Genomic DNA, 21,291 nt, shown 5'->3' on the forward strand with positions numbered 1-21,291 from the left:
AACCTTTTTTCTTATCTTGTCAATTTCCGTGAGATCAGTGGCATTTGGAGTCAGAAAAACACTTTTTGTCTATTACTGCTTATTATGCCCTGTCCTATTTTATTGTTTCTGATGTTTCTTGCTGACCAGAATAATGACAAGAAGAGAGAGGAGTTTTGTGGCCAAATAGATGCTCTGTTTAGCTAAAAATGATCCATGTGTAGCATATGTTGCATTTGAAATTTAATGGATATCTGTGTTTAGTTAAACAACTTTTGCTCACGGGACTATAGTATTTTTAACAGATAATGACTAAACTGAATAATTTCTCTTTTTTTTTCATCTTCATTTTTCCTGCTATCTTGCTATTTAAGTCCTATTTGAGGAACAAATGCTGCCTTTATGATCTTGTGGGAAAAACAGGAAATCCTTTTTGACAGACAGAGATCACTTTGTTGCAGAAGTTTTTGCATGTGTGCTTGATTATTTCCATACCAACTGTGTTTCTTGTGACATTAGGAATGGGGTTGCACAGGGAAGCTTTTTTCTGTGATAGCAAAAATAAAACAACTAAATGCAACCCGATTGCATACTACTTTCATCAAAGTCTTATATGTTTATTATCTGGTGAGATTAAACAATGTGTGCTCTGACAAGGACACTGACTCCATCATACTTACATTTTAGCTGTGGGACAAGATGGTAAGGGTCTAATTTGAAGCATAGTTTTGAATAAAAACTGTTTCTTCTTTTTCAAGTTAATTTTTTATGACATCTTTCATCCATAAAAAAAAACGTTTAATATGTCTTGACTATTCCTTCAGAAATATTTTTCAAACATAGCCTATTTCTGGTTCAAACATAGAAGATGAGGATGGTGCTGCTATTATATTATTTTTCTTCTCTCTTTTTTTATAAGCAAGTTCCAGTGTTAAAAAAATAAATAAATAACAAATTCAGTAAAATTGGTCATTTTGGTTTCAGCATAAACTACCTTCCTGAAACCTTCCTGGGGAGATTCTGTGACATTTGTCCACAAAAGAAAGTCTGTCTCAGACTCACCTGAGCTGTCAGATCAGATCTCTTGTGAGATGGAAAAAGTGTCCACTGACCAGTCACATCTCTGTTCTACTACTCATACAGGTTTTCATTTTAAAATTTACCTGAAAATTGTTTTAATAATTCAATCTTTAATCATGACTCTGCACCATTAGGAGATGTAGCTCCTCCACAGATAAAAACAAAAAGAAAGTTTTAATGTAAACGTACACATTTTAAAACCTAGTTCAGACTTTTCAGATTTTTTTGTATTAGTTTCATTTGTTTTCTCAGTTGACATCCTATTTTGTCAGACACTTTCCTCCAGACCAACACTGTTGGTTTCCATGACAACAATAGGCACACATTCCAAAGGTCAATGTTCAGAGGTAAACAGACACAGGTGGGGCAGATCACATGACCGTTTTATAGTAGTTTGGCACCTGATTGGCTGGAGCCAGGTACAAAGCTATCGTATGAAAGGCTGTGACCAAGCAACTGTGTGAGGGGGAGGAGCCAAGTAAGGAAGAAAGAATTGGGAGTCAAGGGTGGGGGCAAAAAGAGCTGAGGGTAGATGAGTCTGACAGAAGCAGTTGAGTCGAGAAGAAAAAGGAGAGGAGATGGAGCCCAGTGTGATCCGACTGAGTCACTGCCAGAAGGACATCTTCTGCTTCTCTGTTCCGGAACAGTGCCCGAGCTGCGGTGATGAGCTGAGGGGGAGCAGACTGCAGGAGGCACCGGTCAGCCTGCCCTCCCCCTTTACCAATGGCCACAAGAGCTCCTGCTGCCTCCTGATTGCACCTGCACATGACAACCACACCAGGTAAGAGCGATCATGAATAAAGAAGCATACAGAGAACTGATGTGTTTACCCAGAGGGTCATTCAGAAGCAGTTTAGACAGAAACATGTGGGATTGGTGTGGAAGACAAATAAAGACAGGCCACTTCCTAGGTCCAGTAGTCATCATCTGTGATAATATAAAACAAAAAAAACAACAAGAGTTGATGACTAAACCTTAGGAAAAGGATTGTGTGTTAATAGACACAATGTCCCAAAATTCAGCCTTGGGGAACCAGTATCCCCATTGACTCTATAAAATGAAGTTCAGTGATGCTTGGCTCAGATAAGCTCCGTTTTTTAGACTTGAATATCCATGTCAGCGAGTAAAGGATGTGGTTTATTGTGTCAGACTGTGCAGAGAACTCAGGTAAGTGAAGACGTTGGCGTCTCAATGCAGAAACCAGAACGATCTGGATCAAGATCAGAAATCAGAGACCTGCTCGGAAACTAGCCTTTAAACATCATTCGATAGGAGGGATAGGAGCGGAAGAAGTGAAACTGGTTGCAAGTATTTTGCTTTAGCAGATTCTAAGACATGCCAAGGTGCAACCTGAGCCACCGGAGGTTCAGATGTCACCTGCACACCTGCTTAAGATTAAAAAGGCAGACCTTACTAAGGTGACTGTCCGTGAGTCAGAGCTCAACTGGTAAAGACCAACACTAACATTTACCAATGCTGTATGAGCACAAGGGAGGATACAAGGTTTTTTGTTTCTTTTTAAAGATTTGAAGACAAGGTTGGAGTTGTGAAGAACCACTTGTACGTGTGGCTGTGTTTCCTTAACTCTCACTGTGAAAAAGGAGTTTAAATCTCCTTTTAAATAGATGCTATATTTTGTGTGGGGGGGGGGTTTATATACAATATTTTTCAACAAAAAAGACACAAATCATGCAGCCGATTCGAAAACCATGTCATACACACAAACATACTGTTTATAAGAAAAGAACCCTCTCCATTCCCCTGTTGTAGGCTAACCCATTTCCCCATTATCCTTTTCAGTATTTGTTTCAACACACCTGTTTTCATTGAGTCTGTTTAGGGGTTACTTTCTTTAAATGTTTGTATGTGTAAAAAAGGCAGCAAGTTTTGAAACAAAAGCTTCTTGCACTTGGTTTACTAACTGGATTTCATCTATCAAATGGGCAAAAATAAATGTGTGTACTGTAACCCACCTACAACATCACCAAACACCTCACAATCCTTTCAACTTCATTGCTGGACAACACCTTACACCCCAGCATCCAGAGCTTTGTTAGCAAGGTGCATTATATCAAGTTGGTATCAAGTAACACAGATGACACCGTGGTCTGCTATGATGTGTCAGCCCTTCTGATCTACATCCCCACTGCGGAAACCACAGAAATGGTGAGGACAAGACTGGAAAAACATACAGCCCCATCTAACAGAACCAATCTGACACATGTATATAACCAGTTCATCCTACTGTGTGTTATATAGCGACTTCAATGGGACTTCAGATCTGCACACTGGGATCTCCAATACAAAAGGTAAAACTTGTTTTTGGGGAGTCCAACTTCTCTTCTCTGGAATTCTGCTGGCTGCTGTGAAGACAAGAGCACAGTTAAATTGTTTTGGAAGCTGTCCCTCATGCCTGCAGCTCACCTTTGGGTACCTGTGTGCAGGAGTGGTGTACAACTACACCCAGAATGGGGTGCAGAAAGAACAGAGAGGCTGGGAGCGCTGCATCAACATCCCTTTGGTCCGACCAGACATGTTCCACCTGTTGGCTCAGTGGGATCAGTACTTGGAGCGCTTCTCAGAGGGACCCATGTGGGACCCTGTGTGGCACAGGTAACTCACAGGTGACACAGTCAACACAGGTGATGCCAGTCAAAGCCCCTACCCACCTTTGTCTTCCAGATTCCATGAAGACGACCACAACTGCTTCAGCTTCTGCCTGCAGTTTCTAAATACCGTCCTGACAGTGGAGGGTTGCAGCTCCCTGAGCAAAGAGGATTTCACTCGCTGCTTCATCTTGCCAAGGATGAAGAGGGTGTCAAAATATACCACACTGGTCCAACACATCGAGAAACACCAGTTCTACATGGTGGACCGACCGCAGGCAGCAGAACCCAGTAGCTAAAGTGGCCTGACCTTTGACCCAATGAAAACAGACCCACTAGACTAAGGGTGAATTCAGACTGGACACATTTGGTTTGTTTTAAGTGAACCAGATTTCATTCCTGGATAATCCGGAACAAATTTTCAGTCTGAATACACCCAGGTGGACCCTGGTCCAGGACCAGACACCGCTCTCTGACCCATCTTTGGAGGGGGTCTTGGTTCATTTCCAATCGGACCAAGCTTTGGTTTGCTCTGGGATTCCTCAGTCTGAATACAATCCGTCCTCTGAGCGGAACAACTGAACCAAAACAGCCCCCATAGCTGACGTAAACAGAGTAGGAATGAAGGAACCGATGAGCTGCGAAGAAATGTGAAGCAATGATTGTCATGTTATCAAAGAGGGAAAAAAAGAGTCCAACTGTTTACTTGTTACGTTTGTTTTAACTCAGCTGAAAATGCGTCTTACATGCTTTTCTGTGTGGTTACGCGGCATGCACCCGGCGGTGCTGTAACGTCACCATAAAAAATACCTTGTAATTCCTTAACAGAATTTACTTTAAAACTATGCCATGAAACCAGAACAATGAGACACAGCACTCATTGAAATTTGGTTGGATGTATGCAGGCTCATTAAAACACTTTTCAACGTGACACACATTGCTTCTTATACTGTTTTCCCAACAAGAACAAAGGATTTGAATCTGAATACACCCTTAGCGGTCACACTGACACAAGTTCTGAATGATATATTGCTTTCCAGCAGCAGTACGGATCAGAACAAATCAAAACTGGCTCATAAACCATTCAGTACATAAACTTTATTCTTTTAAAACGCACTTCTTAAACCAGAAGATTTTCACCCAGTTTGTCTCCATCTGCAGAGACGACACCCCGACATAAAACATAAAGTCGTAAACATAATTGGGATTTTTTTTTTTTCTCCAACATGTTTCTTTTTTATTGGTGTTTAAAACTAAATGTTGATGGATGTCTGTTTTATTTATTCGTTCAATGAAGCAATAACAAAACAAACATGTATCAGAACTGTGCAGATACAGTAAGTGTGGAGGGATTCCTCAGAGTGGTTTTATTGTTGCTAAAGATCATTTTGCCTTTTGTTTTGTTTTGTTTTTTCTTGTTTTTTTAATTTTATTTTGCACAATATTTAAACATTTATCTTGTATTGTTGTTCACCTTTCGGTTTATTGAAAATGAGCAGGATTTTTCTGCTCATTTTTATGTCTGACAAAACAACACAGGAGATAAAGACATGTATACACAAACATGAGCAGAAATGACAAAATACAAGTTCAAGCAAACACATGGCTGATTTAAAAGATTTCATGAGGCATTTATTAAGGCACAGTAAAATTTTCTTGAAGGATGTGCAAAATTGTCTGACCTCTGCTGGTTTATTAATGTGTAACATAGAGGATGGAACTAGTAATAATTTTACATTTTTGACAAATTCTGGAAATGAATATTTTTGTTTCAGTTTGGTGTGATGTATTACACTTATCCCATGTTCAGTGGAGCATTTATTGTTGTTTTTAAATTAGTTTGTGGTAAAAACTAAATAAAACCAACTAGGAAACCTGTATAGTTTCCTTTCAATTTCATTCATAGTCATTATTGTAGACAAGCAAACTTTAGGGAATCATGGACTGTTTGTATGTCGCTTTAAAGGTGGATTGTAGTTTACCTCCATGCCAATAGGTGGCTCTCTTGAGCAATTTTGTAAAAGTATGAGTAACTACAGAGAAAAAAATTCGAAAGGACCAGTTTGATTAGAGAGGACCCACGTGCACGGCAAAACCCACATTTATTCTGGTTCAGAAAACAGTACACAAATTTCCAGGTCAGAATCCCACAAAGAGGTCAGCCGTTTAGTAACGGGTCCACAGCAATGCAGGCCGACTTCCGCGCTCCCCGGCGGCGCGCGCGTGTTTACGAAGAACTGGAGGCTCCGCTGCCGGTCATCCGTAGTGCCGGGGAGAAGTGCGTGTACCGGGCTGAGCTCATCAACCAGCACGTGCTTGTCTGCCACCCCGACCATGTCAGGAAGATACACAACCAGGTCAGGGTTGCCAGTTCCGACTCACTGACAGCAAAGCAATCCTGCAAAATGTTACTGAAAAGATCCAGTGTAGATTATAGGATTTAGTTTAGAATGCCTTAATTACATGAATACTATTTTTGTTCGTTTAATGCCGTCGCACTGATACATTATAGGTGCATCTGCAGCAACAGTTAAATGTGCTGGACTCAGATAACTGTTAAAGCTGGGCGTAAATTTTGTATTTCTCTGATGAAAACAATCTATTGCATCCCGTCTTTCTTTTACCATAATAAATAATCAACGAGAGGACTTCATCATCATGCCAAATGATAATGATCAATAAATCAAAACTGATCAAATCAAACTGAATGTAAACCCTTTAGTTTCCTGGATGGAAAGCTCTTAAAACGGGAAGAAACATGTCAGTTTGTGTTTTCATTATTGTCTTCTTTCCCACCTTGGTCCTATGGTGACACTATTGCTGCTCTATGCCTCTGACTACAAGGACTAGCAGTGATGGAAAGAACCAAGTAAAAACTAAGGAGATTTACTTCAGTTTTATCTAACTAGGTTTGATTTTTCAGGGTTATTTTGGAAAAGGCATCTTGTCCAGAGCCAGACCAGATCACAGCATTTCAGAAAAATGGGAGGGTGAGTCTACACCTGCACCTGCATGAGATCATCATTGATCTGGTCTAACCCACACAGCTCTGTGCAGTCAGCTGGTTTGTTTGTCTTACAGATTTCGAAGATTTGTACCTTCCCGTTGTCTCTCAGGCCAGGTTAGCAGCATCTTGTTCTGTCTGGCTGATGACATCACTTCCTGCCTTACATTTCAGTCTTTTACAGGTATGAGGAACTACTTGGATGGGCAAAGGCAAGTCTGTGTGCTCAGGGAATGTCTGCAGAGGCTGTGGATCAAATATTTCACAAACTAACGCAGAAATTGGAGATAGAGGATGTGAAGAGTGAACTGAGGGAGGCTGAGGGGGCAAAGACTGAGGATGGAGTTTGTGACAACACAAAAAGTCTGGGAAGGGAATCTGAGGCGGAGCCTGAGGCCAAGAGACCATGCAGGTGAAGTGCTTGTTTCATCCATAGACATTTACTAAATGGACAGATAATCTCTGATGTCACCCAAATTCAAAACACCAAAATAGAGGTGAAATGGGTCTGCCAAGTTGACTGGAGTATGCTCTTCCCAGTCAAAAATGGCACAAGTTCTTTAAAACCAGAGGTGTCACAGACAACAGGAAATAACATGCTCTTTGACTTATTCTAACTCTTCAATCGTTTACGGAATTATTGAGAAAAGCAGCTTTGTGCTGATATGCAGCACTTCATTACTGAAAAGTGTTGCAAAGAATCAGCTTCAGTGTCAGAATCTGTTGGAATTCTGACATTCTGAATGGTCAAAGAGTTACTGTAATTCAAAGGGGAATCAACAAACACCGGAGCTAAAGCTCCAGTGTTGAAAGGTGAAACACTAATAAAATCAAAACAGCAAGCTGTCGAGAAGAGTTCATAAAGAAATAGAAAACAAAAAGGTTTTGTATTCAGCCTGTACATACACTCCCATTTTGGTGTGAAGTGGGATTTTCTTTTCCTCTCATTACTCTGGAGTGGGAAACCTTCCCTTCTCAACTTCTGTGCCGGTCCCAAGCCCGGTTGCTTTGAGAGGGTTGCGTCAGGAAGGGCATCCGGCGTAAAACATTGCCAGGTTTACCATGCGACTCGTTCGCTGTGGCGACCCCTGATGGGAAAAGCCGAGAGAGAAACAACAACAACTCTGGAGTTGGAAACTGCCCCTTTTATAAACCCAACTCTAGAGTTCATTTAAGGAACTATAACATTTTGATACCTCTTGGTATATTTTAAACTCAGAAACAAGACATGGGGGTTAACTTAACTGTGTTTTGTTTCAACACTCAGGTCGGACATACAGGACCTAAACTTTGACCAGAACTCTGAACCCAGTTTTGACTCCGATCAAGACTCTGAACCAGATCTTGGCTTTCAGGTTCCAGGTCCTGGTTTTGTGCTGGTAGTCTCTGAGAACCAGGCAAGTCCCTATATGAATCTGCATGTTGTTAAGTGTTTGATGAGCTGTTAATTAGGTTTGTGTTTCTACAGAATGAAGGTGGGGTTAGAGAAGTGAAGCGGAGCCCATTGTCTCTAACTGAGTACCTGCAGCTCAGCCTGGAGGAGGTAACCCACCTGGCACCTGCATCCACAGTTGGGACATTTAAGTGGCCTTCTCACCTTTATGTCCCTGAACTCTGCAGGCCTTCTTCCTTGTCTACAGCTTGGGCTGCTTATCTGTGTACCTGGACCAGGTGAGTTATGATTGTTTTGGCTGTTATATTTGTTGCATTGCTATATATGAAGAAGTAAACCCTGTTGTGCATTGTGGTTGGTCAGGAGCCACAGTCAGTCATTCAGCTGTGGCGAAGGTTTAGGTCTCTACGTCCGGACTTCACCAGCTCTTACGCTGCATATCATCATTTCCGAAGCAGGGGCTGGGTCCCCAAAGGAGGCAGCGGGGCCAAATATGGTGTGGACTTCAGTAAGATCACACACAGAGCTGAGACCTTTTACCTGTGTTTGTGAAAGAATTTTCCTCACACTGAGGGGACAAGAGAAGCTTGATAACTATAATGTGTTTTTTTGCAGTGCTTTACAGGAAGGGACCCCCTTTCTACCACGCCAGGTGACGCTCACACAGGTGACTTTACTCTGATCAGCCACGGTTTTATGAGTGTCTAATCATGCCTGTCCTCTGCCTGTAGTTACTCTGTGGTTGTAGAACAAACTGATGATGAGTTCAGGGGCTCAACTCTGCGTCCGTTTTCATGGCGTTCTTTTGCTGCCCTTAGCAGAATTACCGCCAGTGTCTCCAAGGTACAGATTCATCGGGAGGAGGTACACTTGGCCTGCCATGTCCCTCTGATTGGTTTTTATCTCACAGGAGCTGATGCTGTGTTACATCGTGTATCCTGGTGAGCTACTGAAGGAGGAGCTTGATTCACCTGTTTGCCTGAGCAAGCTGAAGGTTCAGGTGTGGAGCTGTGATGTTTGTTCAGCGTTGCTGCCAGTTTTCTAGTTTTAGCTATCTGCTGTTCCTCATCCCTCCCCATCTGGGTCTAGTTGGTTTGTAGATTTCACAGCTTTCTGTTTGTCTCCTTGGGCTCCAGAAATAAAACTGGAGCCCAGCACACCATATCAGTGAGCATGATCTTCTACATTTTGTCTCTACAGGAAGTCATCATTAGCAGGTGGGTTTCCTCCAAGGAGCGAGCCGAGCAAGATGACGACTGATTCAAATGAATTCGCAAAGAACAGTTTGGAGCCAATCAGGGACGTGGATCATATTGAGCTCATGAACTTTCTCGTGTGTGGAGTATATAGAATATGCCTTCTTCCTCAAACAGGAGTGGGAAGAAAAACAAGGAGAGAAATGTAGAAAAAATCTTATTTCCTTTCAAATATGATCAGAGCAACTATGACAAACTACAGAGAACGGAAATCATCTTTCATCAAATGAGGACTTAAAGGTTAGTAAGCCTGACAGCTTGAACACAAAGAAATATGACCACTCTCCTTTAGAAAAGGACAGACTGAAGGATGCTCCTCTCTGTATTGTAGTGTAAGTTTAAAATGAAGCAGAACAACCATGACTTTAAAATCTAACTCTTCTGAACAGTCTTCCTTCTCAAATATGCTGTTTTCAATCTAACATGGCTTCACATCTCTTAAATAGTGTGTACCTTTGTAAATACTGTAAAAAAAAACGATTTTTATTTTTGCTGAATTCCTGCAACCAAAAAAAGAAATGTAAAATATAAATATTATTTCAAAAGCGTATGTTTTATTTTTATTTGTGCATTGAAAAAAGGTTTTTCATATTTATTAAACATTTGTCGTTTTGGCTCAACCAGTAGAAACGGTATGGACACACCACTGTCCTTGTTAACCCTTGTGCTATCTTATGACCCCACCCTTACATTGACATGTTCTCCCTACCGTGACAAAGGTGGATAAAGGTGGAAAGATTTCATGTAATCCATGGACACCAGTGAAGATCACAAATCATTGAAGAAAAAAGGTTCAGCGCACTGTCTAGTGGGTCTATATGACCCCACTCCCAATGTTAAAGTGCCTAGGATAGCACAATGGTTAATGAAGGATAAAAGATTTATAATAGTTGAAAATATTTCTTTTAAATAGTGGCTAATATTAAGGAATTGGAGAGATATGTTAAACACATTTTGTGCCTCGAAATAAAAACGTCACTTTATTTTGTTGTAATAAAATGCTTACATTTACAGTGCTTTATGTGTAGTACTCCCAAAATACTTTTTACTCATTTTCGCATTTTGCTCGCCAAAATCTTATACAGCTGGTGTATTATTGTTCAGTATACCTTTAAAATCATTGTTCTACGTTTTAGCCGCGTTCAGGGGTCAACTCCGTGAAATCAAAATCTCGCGAGAATATTCGCGCTCTCTGTTTGGACCTCGAATCCTCGAGCTGCAGGTTGGAAAACTTGCCTCGGACGGACAGAGTGACGGTGTGCAGATATTTACCCCAGGAGCTACCGAATATTCAGGTACAGGGGTATTCTACTGTCGATAACAAGCGCACTTCGACCGTCCTACCCTGGAAGGTTCCGGTAAAAGCAGACACGTATCGCGAGAGGCCCGTTAGCCTTTAGCTGCTAGCCTAGAAGGACGGGGCTCGCGCTCTAGGACCATCATGGCATGTCACATGCGAGTAACTGTTATTTCTGCAGAACTAAAGCCGGAAAAATAGTCATTTTAAATTAAATTTTGATACATTACCATTCTGTCAGTGCCGTAGCACTTTGACCCAGTTGTTATTGCGCCTGTTGAACATAGTATGTTTTTTGTTTTTAAGAAAGGGACGAAAAAATACGGCGGATCGGATAGATCTTTGGCCGACAAGTCAAGAGCAGATGCCACATGTTAACTTGTTCTGATACTGTTCTAATTGACTCAGTAACGAGGTTAACACCGCGATGATATGTGATTCGTGACGCCAATGAAACCCTCGAAAGTCTGAACCTCGACATTGCTGCAGGTCAGTGTGTGGGTCACCTGGGGATCGGTCAGGGTCCAAACTCCCCACCACAACACCCACATACACTATGACGGGATGTTTTTGCCTAGAAACTAATCGATTTCACCTTCACTGCTTTGCTTGTGATCATCGTAATTCATCAGGTTTCCATAACACAGTAGACCTTTATTTTGTTCCTGTCTGAATGATGTGATGTGATGTTGTGTTTTGACAGAGTAAACTTGTGCTTAATACATAGACTCTTGTTGGTGCAGTTCTAGGTTTTGTTGCTTGATCTGCTCAGTTTTTAAAATGGTCTTATCAAAAATTACAACAATCACTTTACAAATCCAGGATTTAGAAGTGGGTAATGATGTTTCTATATCTCTTACCTCCCTAGCCTCGTGTGCTCAGCTGCTAGTTTTTGCCATGTGTGGACCATCACCATTCTTGTTTTACTGTCAAGAATTCCTGATAAAAGTGACGCTGTGTTTTTGTGTTTGTGAAGGACCACAATGGCGGATGACCTGGACATCGAGGCCCTGCTGGATGCTCCGTTTAGGAAGGTGAGTGAGCTTGTCCACTGATGTGTCGATCGTCAGCCGGACCCTACTGCTCCTTACACAGCCATCAACACACAGTTGTTCCCCTTCAGCTTAGGGTTCAAGAGAAACATCAGTCTTTTTTTTGTGTGACTTCCATCCAGAAGGTTGTTCACTTATTCGTTCATTTTTTACGGTTTATTTTTCCCCTTTCTGCTGGACCAGAGCAGGATGTAATGATAAACAGTTTGAAGTTGAGCTGCTAAAGCAGGGGTCGGGAATATTTTTTAGAGAGCCATAAACGCCACATATTTTTAAATGTAATTTCGTGAGAGCCATACAATATGTTTAAAAGTAAAAATACAAGATAATGTGGGCCATCCATCCATCTTCCTCCGCTTACCTGGGACCGGGTCGCGGGGACAGCAGTCTAAGAAGAGATGCTCAGACTTCCCTCGCCCCAGCAACTTCCTCCAGCTCCCCTGGGGGGGCTCCGAGGCGTTCCCCGGCCAACCGACAGACATAGTCTCTCCAACGTGTCCTGGGTCTTCCATGGGGCCTACACCCAGTTAATGTGTGGATTTTATGTCATTTTAACACTTTTAAAGTATAATAAGTGTGGATTCAGTTTTAATAACATTGTTATTGTAGCGGACTGAGTTGAATTTGGCGGCTGTTGGGTCGCGTTCTAAGTTCCGGAGTTCATTGACCGCATCAAGAAGAGATGCTGATTAGCCCTCAGTTCTGTCGCTCAGCCTGTCGTAGGGGGTTTCGACCAATGGGGTTCAGCTATGGGCAGAAATAGGAGGGCTAATGCGGGAGCAGGGGTATAAAAAGTTGGGGGAGCGCTCTCGGGGGGAGAGATTCAGGAGTTGCTGAATAAGTTGTGCGGCGTTGGTTACGGCCTGCAGTAACCGGAATAAAGAACCTTAAAATAGGTTAAGTCTCTGTGACTCAATGTGGGAAAGGGAGGCTACATTATGCTATTGCTAATAAATGATGATTTCTTAGCATTAATGTGACTTCTGGTGCTGCACCGTGGTTTTGCTGATGGTCTTGTATGGTTGATACGTGGTGAGTTTAAGCTTCATGCGGGCGTTGAGACTTTCATTCGTTAAACGTGATCATAGGATGGTCTGAATGTTCTTTAGATGTGAGAAAGACTGCCCACATTCAGACGTGGAGCCAAACATTGTCAGTACAGCAATACTCACATGATGCAGTGTGGTATGTGACGGGCAGCGTGTTCTAATCAGAGCGTGGTTCACCTCGCTGCCTGAGCCCACTACCCCTCCCCAATTCAAAGACGGAAGCGCGCATCTGCCGGTGTAGGTACCACAACCGTTTGGCCTGGAACTTCCGTTCGGGGTCCTGGGACTAGTGCCGACATCACATTATGTGAGTGGCTGTCCGTTGGTCCGATGACGTGTCAGATAGTGATTGGTCTGGACAAATTACAATACTGTCATAGAAGTAGAAATTATGAAGTCTGTTGTAAACAAGCAGAGCTCCGACACAGAGCGAGATTATCTTCTAAACGTGCCTTTATTATTGTTATGATTATTATTAAATGCATGTTCGCTTATAGTTTTTTTAATCTGTGCACCTAGTGCTTTATTATTGGCAGAACGGACCCGGCAGAACAACATTTAGCCGTGCTAACAACATTTTCACCCCCAGCTGAACTTAAACTGTATTACAAACGGATTGTGGCAAAATCCCTTAATGAAAATTACAAGGAATTTTGTCAGACACAATTTATAAGGGAAAATAACTTTAGGTTACAAAAGAGAACATAAAAGGAACATTTGTAGAGCCCGAGCAGATCTCGACGTACGTAGTTTGTCCAAGTGGGGTTACTGTAGTGTGACGTTATCTTCAGTCGAAAAGACCCCGAACAGAAGTTCCAGGCCGAACGGTTATGGTACCTACACCGCAACTGCAATTCACAGGTTTCAGGCCGTTACATATTTGGAGTTTGATACGCGGTTTTGATGCGCAATACATTAGGCGCTGAATTGACACAATACGTTACAAACTGGCATTGCGCCAGAGAAGGACTGGTCTAATGAAACTTTATATATATATATATATATATATATATATGTGGCCATCAAGAGAGCCGGATATGGCTTGCGAGCCATAGGTTCCCGACCCCTGCCCTGTGCTAAAGTTTGGTTCTCATTCTTTCTGCCTTTTTACCAGTACTGGGCAAAAGCAACCCCCAAATAGAATTGTTGTCTTTTCCTGCTAGATTGATCCACGTCTGTTTTTAGTTATTTCCAGAGTGTGTCGCGTGTGAAAGCAAATCTAAACAAGATGAACAGGGCATATTTTTCAGAATTTCCACTTATGCCAACAGACCCTATGGGATTGTCAGATCTTTTTGGCCCAAACACTGTCAGCAGAGACACCCTGCTTCATATCTGCAACTTCCAGAGATGGTTACAATGTTTTCATGATCAATGTTTTAATTGTGCCCTGAAAAGGAGCAAAGACATGGTCAAGTTTCATCCAAAGCTCACTCTGTGCTCATCTGTTGCTGAATAGAGTAACATTGGACTAGAAACAATGTCAGATCAGACGTTCTAAACTTTTCCCTGAGTGGTTCCTGTGAGCAGTAGGGTGGGGCTGACACGTGATGATGATGCTGTGGGGGCGGTGGCACCCTGTCAGACTGTCATAAATAAATGCACATGTATCTCTCTTTTAGACTTGCCTAACGATTTCTCATCTGTACTCCCCTGAATGCCAGTGTGATCTGTCACAGACACCAAGGTAGTAAAACAAAAAGCCCCATTATGCTTTGCTGTTCTGTGGTCCCCATGGTAACATGACTGTAGTTCCCTGGGTAATGTCACATAGGCCCCGGCCAACCCCTTCCGCCATAATCAAGAAGAGCTGAGAGTTGTGGGTGGGTTAATTGAGACATGAGGGACTGGTCAAAGATTAGAGGACAAGTGGGAACTGTGAGTTTGTTTTGGTCAGTCTGGGTCCAGGTGAGTTCTGAGTTCAAAGCTGTAGCGGAGGCTTACCTAGGCTGAGTATTGTAGTCGAGTTAAGCTCTTGAAGGTGAGACATTCCTGAGGTAGGTACAAGGCAGGTTTGTATGCCCAGTAACAGTTTGCCAATCGGGAAATATTGATCAGGTTAAAAGAGGTAACTTGTTCAAGTTTATTTGTCTAAACCACTCACATAGATTAACTAGATGCTTAATCTATGATGTCACTTATTGGATTCTGAATGTGAAGCCTGAAGTGGGTCAGGCATACTGCACCCAGGTCAATAAAGCACCAGAAATGGGCAAGACAAAGTACCAGAATGCATACAGGCCCACCGAGCTGACAATAAAAAAACACATCCTTAATTATACAGATATTTGAGCTTTTATAGAGTCAAATATGCTGATACACCAAAAAATGTCCACAAAAGAAATCACTGGATATTCATGAAAACAAACATACCAAACCTGTCTATATTTATATGTTTGTTTTTCTTAGTGCAAAGTTTGACTTTTTAAGATGGAGTTTATGGAAAATTGCTTCCGTCTGAAACCAGCCTCTGTAGGTCATTTAAGGAACTGCAAGATTTGGGGTTAAAATTTGTGAACATTAGGCCTGCACAATATACCGCAAATTTATCGTTATCGCGACATCAAGCTGTGCAATATGCTTACCGCAAAAGACGGCGAAAATCGCAATAAATGGTTACCTTAAATGTGCTAAAACAATCTCATGGCAGCTTGAAATATTGAACAAATAAAATAAATCCCTTTATGCATTTAACCAATCAGAAGGACCCGTTTACGTTTTTGACCAATCAGATTTTTTATGTTTTGATGTTTGCCTCCTACGTCGACAAGGGTCATTTGGAGTATAATTTTTAAACTGTTGCAGTGAAATGGAAATTATGTTTTTGGGTTTTTTTGCTATTTGTTTATATACCGCAATTTATATCGTTATCGCAATATTAATTACCAATATCGCATATCGCGAGTTTTCCTCATATCGTGCAGCCCTAGTGAACATAATGGGGATTAGGTTAAATTAGGTTGATGGTGGTGATAATCTGCTGTAACACAGATCCTGCTGAGGTCTGGACTCCTGCAGGAACTCTAGAACATGATTAGAACTAACTTAAACTCCATAACAGTTCTAAACCCGGGTAAAAGTATGGACCCTGGGTTTGTGATGGATTTGGATGGATTCTGGGCTCCAAGAAGGGTTCCTGTTTGCTGTGTGGTTCTTCAGAGGAGGCCACACAAAGAACAGCACATAGACAGTCGAGTGACCCCCTTTCCTTGAAGATTAGAACTCGCTCTGGCTTGTCTTTAAGCTGCCCAAGCAACCAAAGATTGACTCAGACTGCCCCGTGCCAACAGAACTGCTTTTTTTGTCTCATTAAACATTAACTGTTGTATTCTCTTTGCCCCTCCCTGAATGATGCCTCTGCATCCTCACGCTCTTCTCTGTCGACCTGCTTAGGAGGACAAGAGCCAGAGTCCCAATGGACAGGAGGATCGTAGCAAGAGGTAAACCCACCCCACTCTTTGCACGTTATTGCTGGATCATATTAAACCATGATGGAAAATCTTTAATGGCGATTAAAAAATAAGCAGGGATGCTGCAAAATTATGTTTAGAAAATTCTCTTTTTGTGAGATTAGATACCTGCAGCTTCCAATATCAGCTAGTTAGTTGCTGTTAAAGTGGGTTGGTTAGGAACTCGGTAGAAAAAAATGTATTGAATCTTCTACTGATGAGTCACTTTGGTCATCAGACCAAAACAGCTTTACATCCTTCCATGTTCCTTTGAAGTTAATACTGCAGGACTTGACACGATCACAACCTGCAGTTCCTACTTAAAGACTTATTTCTGCTGCTGGTCAAACAGAGGGAAACAGTTTAAATGAGCTTCAGTACCACTGATGTACGGCATGCAACTTTCCAGACTACATGCACGGATAAATATATAGAAGAAAGATCCACAGAGAAAAGTAAGAATAAAGATAGATAAACTCAACAATTTCAGTTAGTAGAAGATCACTTTTCACAGTTTCCGCATCAGCTGATCTGAGCTTTTTACAGAAAGTTTGTATTATTGTTTGAAATAATTTTCCTGCAGCTGGAGCTTTACCTTATTGTCCCTTGCAGGCCAGAGAAGAAAAGGCGCAGCCGCAGTCGCAGCCGGGACAAGAAGCGGAGCCGCAGCCGAGAAAGGAAAAGGAGTCGCAGCCGGGAGCGCAAACGCAGCCGGAGCAAAGACAGGAGAAGAAGCCGCAGCCGAGAGCGCCGGCGCAGCAGAGAGCGGGGGGGCCGCTACAAGGACCATCACAAGCAGTGAGTGACTCGCTTCCTCCTGTTTTCAGAATAAAAGTTTACAGTGACTGTTTGTGTAGCGGAATTGCTACACTGATGTTTGAGAGTTTAAACCACACTAATGACTGTTTGTGTTTAAGCCGTAGGTGGTCAAAGAGTAAGAGTCCAGTCAAGAAGGAAAAAAGTCCAATCAGGTAGGCGCACCAAGGGTTATGTCTTTTCTGTGGACTTTGACAACCGGTTTGAACCTGGTTGTTGTTTGCAGGATGCCAAACGACAACTTAACCCCAGAGGAGCGCGATGGCCGAACCGTCTTCTGCATGCAGCTGGCGGCACGGATCCGACCACGGGACCTGGAGGAGTTTTTTTCGGCAGTGGGAAAAGTACTGCAGATTTCTGTTGATGTTGGTCATTCCATTCGTTTGCTACTCTGGTAACAGCTGCAACATCCTGCAGGTGCGGGATGTGCGAATGATCTCTGACAGAAACTCCCGCAGGTCGAAGGGAATCGCTTACATTGAGTTTGTAGAGGCCAGCTCCGTTCCTTTGGCCATTGGACTGACCGGGCAAAGGCTGCTGGGAGTCCCCATTATCGTTCAGGCTTCCCAGGTACAGCTTTTTCCACACATTTCACACAAGTAGTTAAATAGTTGAATTAATGTGTGTGCATATTTACAGGCAGAAAAGAACAGAGCTGCTGCTGCTGCTGCAGCTAATAACCTGCAGCGGGGCTTGACTGGACCTATGAGGCTGTACGTGGGCTCGCTGCACTTCAACATCACAGAGGATATGCTGCGAGGAATCTTTGAACCATTTGGACGGGTAATTTACTCTCATTCTTGTGCACACACACAGACCCGGACTTGTGTGTGACAGCTGTTGTTTTTGTCAGATTGAGAACATCCAGCTGATGATGGACAGTGAGACCGGGCGCTCTAAAGGCTACGGCTTCATCACAGTGAGTTTCTCATTGGGACTTTTTCTGATCGTTCATCAGTTGAGCTGCAGCCTGAAACTGGTCCCATCAACACAGAAGCCTAAATGTTGTAATGTTAGTTTTCAGACGCAGAATGCGCCAAAAAAGCTCTGGAGCAACTGAACGGCTTTGAGCTGGCAGGTCGGCCTATGAAGGTTGGTCACGTGACCGAACGGACAGACCCCTCCTCGGCTCCGTCCATCCTGGACAACGACGAACTGGAGCGCAGCGGCATCGACCTGGGAACCACGGGGAGGCTGCAGCTCATGGCCCGGCTGGCAGAGGGTGAGGGTACATTTCCTGGTATCTATTTGAGTACATCATCAACCACAAGTGACCTCATTTGTGTGTGTGTGTCTTCAGGCACCGGCCTGCAGATCCCTCCTGCAGCTCAGCAAGCTCTCCAGATGAGTGGTGCCATCGCTATTGGGGCCATGGCTGCCGTCTCCGGTAATGATATAGTTAGGAATGAACCTTTAGGTTTGAAGTAAAAGCAAGTACTGGTTTCCAAAAGTGCTTCTGCTGATAATGGTGACTCTTAGATTGTGTGTGTGTGTCAGATTGGCACTTACACATGCACACACCTATGTGTGGTTGTCTCTGTGTAAATCTGTAATTTAGCTGGTGTCCTGCTTTTCAGCTGCCATGAATCCCTCACTCAACGTCAACATGAACTCTGGCGCTCTGAATCTTCCTTCTCAACCGCTCGCCACTCACTGCTTCCAGCTGTCAAACATGTTCAACCCCAGCAGGTAAAGAGTGTCTGAAAAGGCAGATCTCCAGACTTGGCTTCACGTCGCTCATCTGAATGTGTGTGTGTGTGTGTTTCAGTGAGAACACATTTGGCTGGGAGGTGGACATCCAGCGTGATGTGATTGAGGAGTGCAACAAGCATGGAGGAGTGGTTCACATCTATGTTGACAAGAACTCTGCAGAGGTACACCTTTTCCAAGAGCACTGTCAACACACAGATGTACAACATAGCAGATCCTCAACAGGGCATGGGTTTTGGCAGAACATTTTTTACAACAGCAAATCAGTAAAATTCTTTCAAGCTTTTCTAAAATCTAAGTGTAGCTGTTGGTGTGTCTGACAGAGAGAGCTCTGTAACTGTAATTGCTGCATGTAGTGACTCAACTACCTGCATAGAGGATGTCTTACTTGTGTTACATTTCAGGGAAACGTTTATGTCAAGTGTCCGTCAATCCCTGCTGCCATGTCTGCAGTCAATGCCCTGCACGGAAGATTCTTTGGTGGTGAGTCGTGTTTCCTTACAGCTGTGTTGTTCTGCACCAATGGTAGCGCAGCCTTCACTTCCTCACCTGTGTTTTCAGGTAAGATGATCACGGCAGCGTATGTACCCCTTCCCACCTACCACAAACTCTTCCCGGAGTCGGTCACTGCCACACAGCTGCTGGTCCCTCCTTTGCGACGATGACTCAACAATATTCTTCTGTGACTGAACATTAGAGCCCGTCGACTCTTTCAGTTTTCTTTTCTCCTATTGGTCAACCAGTGAGTCAGTTCAGCCAGTTCAGATTTTTTCTGTTTTGTTTTCTTCTGCTGGACTCAAAGGCCACGCCCTCTTGCTGGTGTTATTTCATGATCCTTTGGTCATGTGATCACCATGCTTCCTGTCTTCGAGCTTTTGCGCGTGGTTTCAGAGAGGCCTACACCATCTGACTTTTGTCCAATGATGAGCTCTGTGAGCTGTGGGAGGGAGGGGGGGGGACTGATGGGAGGCTGTCATCTGATTGGTTAATTTAGGGGTGTTTGGTATTTAACTGTTTTTGTAAACAGATTTGATTTTGTAAAACTGATGATTAAATTTTATTTTCATGCGAGTCTCTGCGTCTGTTTCTCATTGGCTGCATCAAGCACAGTAATTCTGACCAGCACCCCTCTTTTGAACAGGGTAAAATGAAATACGTTTTTAGTAACATGTCTGCAGATTGTCGTTCTTCAACGTTGATTGTATCCAGTAAAGTGACCGTCAATTGGAATTGATTTATCTTCATAGGAACTTAAATACTTCACATAGTTTTGATTCAATCTCCTTTTGTGAAAATCTGAGCTGAAAATAATCTAAGACACAATCACAAGACAAATCTCCATGGTAACTGAATTAAGCTCCAGTGATTCCTGAGTCAAGAATAAGTTTAACTGGGTTATCTGGAAAATTCTATCTTCGTTTTTAATTTCTGTTCAAAACCCCCAAGTCATAACATCAGTCATGTGAGGCATCTTCTCCAAATGGAAATCACATGATGCATGCGTGTTAACACTTTAATCCATGTTAAATGTGACTAGTGTTCATATCGAGAACATTTTTATACATTTTTTAAAAAACTGGACATTTTTTTTTAAATCGGGTATCTGAAAAAATATTTGACCATAAGTAATTTATGTCTTTTTGTTACTTACTTGTGGAACTAATTCATTTGAGTTTCAAACTTTAAATAAAATAAAAAAACTTTACTTAGGCAAACTGGAAGGGACGGAATCACATCGCCACTTCTGCCAATTATAGTTGTAGAGTTGTTGTGTTTTAGAGCTTGAAGTTGTAAATCTGACTCCAAAAGGGCCTCATACCCAAGATCCATCCTTCACCTAACTAGTTGTCATGTATGTAGATTCACAGTTGATATCAGCTAAAATGTGTAACATGTTCAAACTTTAAAAGTGAAACTTCATGGCCAATGTCAGCTGTGTTTTAGAGATAGATTTTGTATTTTAAAAAAATGACACAAAAAAAGAGAAAAGCTATCTTAGTGAGGTGTTGTTTTTAGAACTGCTAGAGCAAAAGTCAATTTCCCGCTTCTTATAAAAAAGATTTGGATGACCCTACTCTATCTAATGATGTTTTTCTAGGTCAGGTGGGTTTCCCACTCAGAAGCTGCCAGGATGGGACTGTTTGTTTAGTTTCTTCTGCAGATTTTTACCTGGCAGCTCTGAGGTTTAGAAAAAAACGGTAGGGTGCAGAATTAATCATGAAAAGATGAGCACAGATTTGATTCTCACTTTTTTTAATACTAAAAGTATTAACTGTTCAAGCATTTAAAATATCGAAACTGTTCAGCCTGTTGGACTTCAAACTGTAACTCACTTTAATCATCTTTTGATCCATTTTAAAAATGGTCTTTTTATCACAATTTGCAGTTTTTTGCCAAAATAAAAGATGCCTGGGCCCTTTTATAGGACATAGTTTCAGTTAGTTACAGAGTGGCTGTAGTTCATTCGAAATTTGTCGGGCAGGACTGTTTGCACAAAGTAACTCCACCCCCTCTTCTCCTCCCCGTTGCTGAGAGATCGGAAAAGGGAGCTTGTGGCCCGGCTTACGTATTTCTTTAAACATCTTTTTACATAATTATAT

At 42.3% G+C, this 21,291-nt stretch overlaps 3 protein-coding genes across 6 annotated transcripts; all 3 read left to right on the forward strand.

Moving 5' to 3' along the window:
* The first annotated feature begins 1,529 nt into the window (after positions 1-1,529).
* Positions 1,530-5,543, forward strand: LOC101158687 (MKRN2 opposite strand protein). Its single transcript, XM_004068997.5, has 4 exons — positions 1,530-1,840; positions 3,319-3,368; positions 3,504-3,672; positions 3,742-5,543. Exons 1-4 carry the CDS (start codon positions 1,638-1,640, stop codon positions 3,962-3,964), a joined length of 645 nt encoding a protein of 214 aa, XP_004069045.1. The 5' UTR covers positions 1,530-1,637; the 3' UTR covers positions 3,965-5,543.
* Positions 5,544-5,682: 139 nt separating this feature from the next.
* On the forward strand, positions 5,683-9,863 carry tsen2 (TSEN2 tRNA splicing endonuclease subunit). Of its 2 annotated transcripts, none has more exons than XM_004068998.5 (12): positions 5,683-6,022; positions 6,589-6,655; positions 6,747-6,786; positions 6,854-7,081; positions 7,937-8,066; positions 8,138-8,212; positions 8,290-8,340; positions 8,426-8,570; positions 8,678-8,714; positions 8,794-8,905; positions 8,973-9,062; positions 9,263-9,863. In XM_004068998.5, the coding sequence occupies exons 1-12, from the start codon at positions 5,852-5,854 to the stop codon at positions 9,320-9,322; spliced, it is 1,206 nt and encodes a 401-aa protein (XP_004069046.1). In that variant the 5' UTR covers positions 5,683-5,851; the 3' UTR covers positions 9,323-9,863. The 2 variants fall into 2 exon arrangements, with proteins under 2 accessions (XP_004069046.1, XP_078803607.1); XM_078947481.1 differs by having other exon boundaries at positions 5,692-6,022; positions 8,426-8,558.
* A 611-nt stretch (positions 9,864-10,474) lies between these two features.
* Positions 10,475-19,762, forward strand: LOC101155103 (RNA-binding protein 39). Of its 3 annotated transcripts, none has more exons than XM_011475195.3 (15): positions 10,475-10,613; positions 11,592-11,649; positions 16,110-16,156; positions 16,778-16,963; positions 17,083-17,136; positions 17,208-17,325; positions 17,399-17,551; positions 17,621-17,764; positions 17,835-17,900; positions 17,999-18,203; positions 18,282-18,368; positions 18,559-18,670; positions 18,750-18,855; positions 19,096-19,174; positions 19,253-19,762. In XM_011475195.3, the coding sequence occupies exons 2-15, from the start codon at positions 11,599-11,601 to the stop codon at positions 19,354-19,356; spliced, it is 1,512 nt and encodes a 503-aa protein (XP_011473497.1). In that variant the 5' UTR covers positions 10,475-10,613; positions 11,592-11,598; the 3' UTR covers positions 19,357-19,762. The 3 variants fall into 3 exon arrangements, with proteins under 3 accessions (XP_011473497.1, XP_011473499.1, XP_078803606.1); XM_011475197.3 differs by having other exon boundaries at positions 17,089-17,136; XM_078947480.1 differs by having other exon boundaries at positions 10,516-11,104.
* Positions 19,763-21,291: the final 1,529 nt, after the last annotated feature.

Source organism: Oryzias latipes, chromosome 5 (assembly GCF_053564925.1).
Source record: "Oryzias latipes strain Hd-rR chromosome 5, Olatipes_Hd-rR_3.1".
Classification (NCBI taxonomy): domain Eukaryota; kingdom Metazoa; phylum Chordata; class Actinopteri; order Beloniformes; family Adrianichthyidae; genus Oryzias; species Oryzias latipes.